Source organism: Vicia villosa, unplaced genomic scaffold, assembly GCF_029867415.1.
Source record: "Vicia villosa cultivar HV-30 ecotype Madison, WI unplaced genomic scaffold, Vvil1.0 ctg.000212F_1_1, whole genome shotgun sequence".
Taxonomy (NCBI): Eukaryota; Viridiplantae; Streptophyta; class Magnoliopsida; order Fabales; family Fabaceae; genus Vicia; species Vicia villosa.
Window position 1 is genome coordinate 822,935 of NW_026705078.1, and position 1,985 is coordinate 824,919.

General features: G+C 39.7%; 1 protein-coding gene across 1 annotated transcript; it reads left to right on the plus strand.

Moving 5' to 3' along the window:
- The first annotated feature begins 441 nt into the window (after positions 1–441).
- LOC131625402 (uncharacterized) lies at positions 442–1,161 on the plus strand. Its single transcript, XM_058896263.1, has one exon. It carries the CDS (start codon positions 442–444, stop codon positions 1,159–1,161), a length of 720 nt encoding a protein of 239 aa, XP_058752246.1.
- Positions 1,162–1,985: the final 824 nt, after the last annotated feature.

A 1,985-nucleotide genomic window follows, 5' to 3' on the forward strand; every position in this document is an offset into this window, starting at 1 on the left:
CTTGGCTCTAGCTTGGTTTGGATTTCTACAACTCTCTTCTTCTCTTTGTTTTTCTCTTCTTTCTCTTCTCTTCACAAGTTTTCTTTCTTTCTTTCCAAAATATCTCTTTTTCTCTCTATAACTCTTTCTATTTCTCTACTTCTCATTTTCACCCACTCAACTCTCATAAATTCCAATTTTGGCCCAAATGTTACTAAACATTAATTCTAACCAATTAACACCCAAAACATAATAATTACACACATGGAAGTAATAAGTAAAATATTAGCATAATTAATATTTACCGACTGACTCGACTTAAAAACGGTAAAATTTAGGAAAATGTAGCAAACATCATAATTAATCAGAAAAACACATTTACGGGCGTTACACTCAGGGGTTTATTGGCCCTCGATGTTAAAAGATTGCATAGAGTTTGCAAAAGGATGTCAAGAGTGCCAGATGCATGGGGGCATCCAACACGTCCCTGCAAGCGAATTGCATGCTATTGTGAAACCTTGGCCATTCAGAGGATGGGCTTTAGATGTAATTGGAGAAATAAAACCAGCTTCGTTGAAACAGCAGAGGTACATTTTGGTCGGTATCGATTATTTCACAAAGTGGGTTGAAGCTGTAGCTTTGAGAAACGTCGATCAAGAAGCCGTGATAGATTTCATACGAGATCATATTATATGTCGATTTGGGATACCAGAGACTATCACAACCGACCAAGGAACAATATTCACTGGGAAGAAAATACAGGAGTTCGCCCAGGAGGTTGGCATAAAATTATTGACGTCGACACCATACTACGCACAGGCGAACGGTCAAGTCGAAGCTGCCAACAAGGTAATAATCAGCTTGATAAAAAAGCATGTAGGAAAAAAGCCAAAAACTTGGCATCAATCCTTAAGTCAATCCCTGTGGGCATGTCGAACATCTCCCAAAGAGGCAACTGGCACTACACCATTTAGGTTGACATATGGACACAATGACGTGTTACCAGTCGAAGTATACATTCAATCAGTGAGGATACCAAGACAACATGAGATACTGTCTGATCACTATTGGAGTATGATGACAGATGATCTCGTCGATTTAGATAAAGAAAGAATGTCGGCTCTAGATTCGTTGAGAAGACAAAAAGAAAAAGTGGCCAGAGCTTACAACAAGAAAGTATGAAATAAGGTGTTCGCTATTAACGATTTGGTTTGAAAAGTAATATTGCCTATGGACAGGAACGACAGGTTCCTAGGGAAATAGTCGCCAAACTGGGAAGGACCGTTTAAGGTAATCCAAGTCTTTACCAACAACGCTTATGAGTTAGAGGAGTTAGCTCCAGATCGACGGATCATCAGGGTAAATGGTAAATACTTAAAGGAATACAAACCTACTCTTCAGGAGCTCACTATTTCGACAACGTAGATTAAAAATTTGAAATAGAGCTGGTTGAATAAATTAAAGATCAGCAAGAAAAATGAAAACATGGCATTAAAAGGTCGGTCCGAAGACCAATTGTCGAAGAGTTACAAAAGAAGTACTAAAAGAAAAATTACATCAAAACTAAGCCATACGCAAATGGTCTCGACAAGATTACAAACGGCCATACAACTTTTGAAATTCACGCAATTCAACCTGAATATTGGAAGCCCGGTTCTCCAGGATGTCGGATTCCTCCTTAAGCAGCTTGATCTATGTTTCAATCTGACCTGTTGCTTTGCTAACAGCGACAGCATCGACGGTCATCCTCAACATCTGCGCTTGCTTGGGACCAATGTCCTTGGAGAATTCCTCCTCTTATTTATTAAGGAGGTCCAACTCCTCTGTCAAATCAGCCATTTCTTTCGACATCTCATCAAGCCTTCGACGTATTGATGTGGACCTCTCAATTTTGGGAAGGTGCTCCTGACATTGCTGGGTGAGTTGAGCCTTTATCTCCTCAATTACCTGCTTCGCTTTGATCACGGTGTCGACATTGTTCTTCACAGTTGTTTGCTTAGCATCAA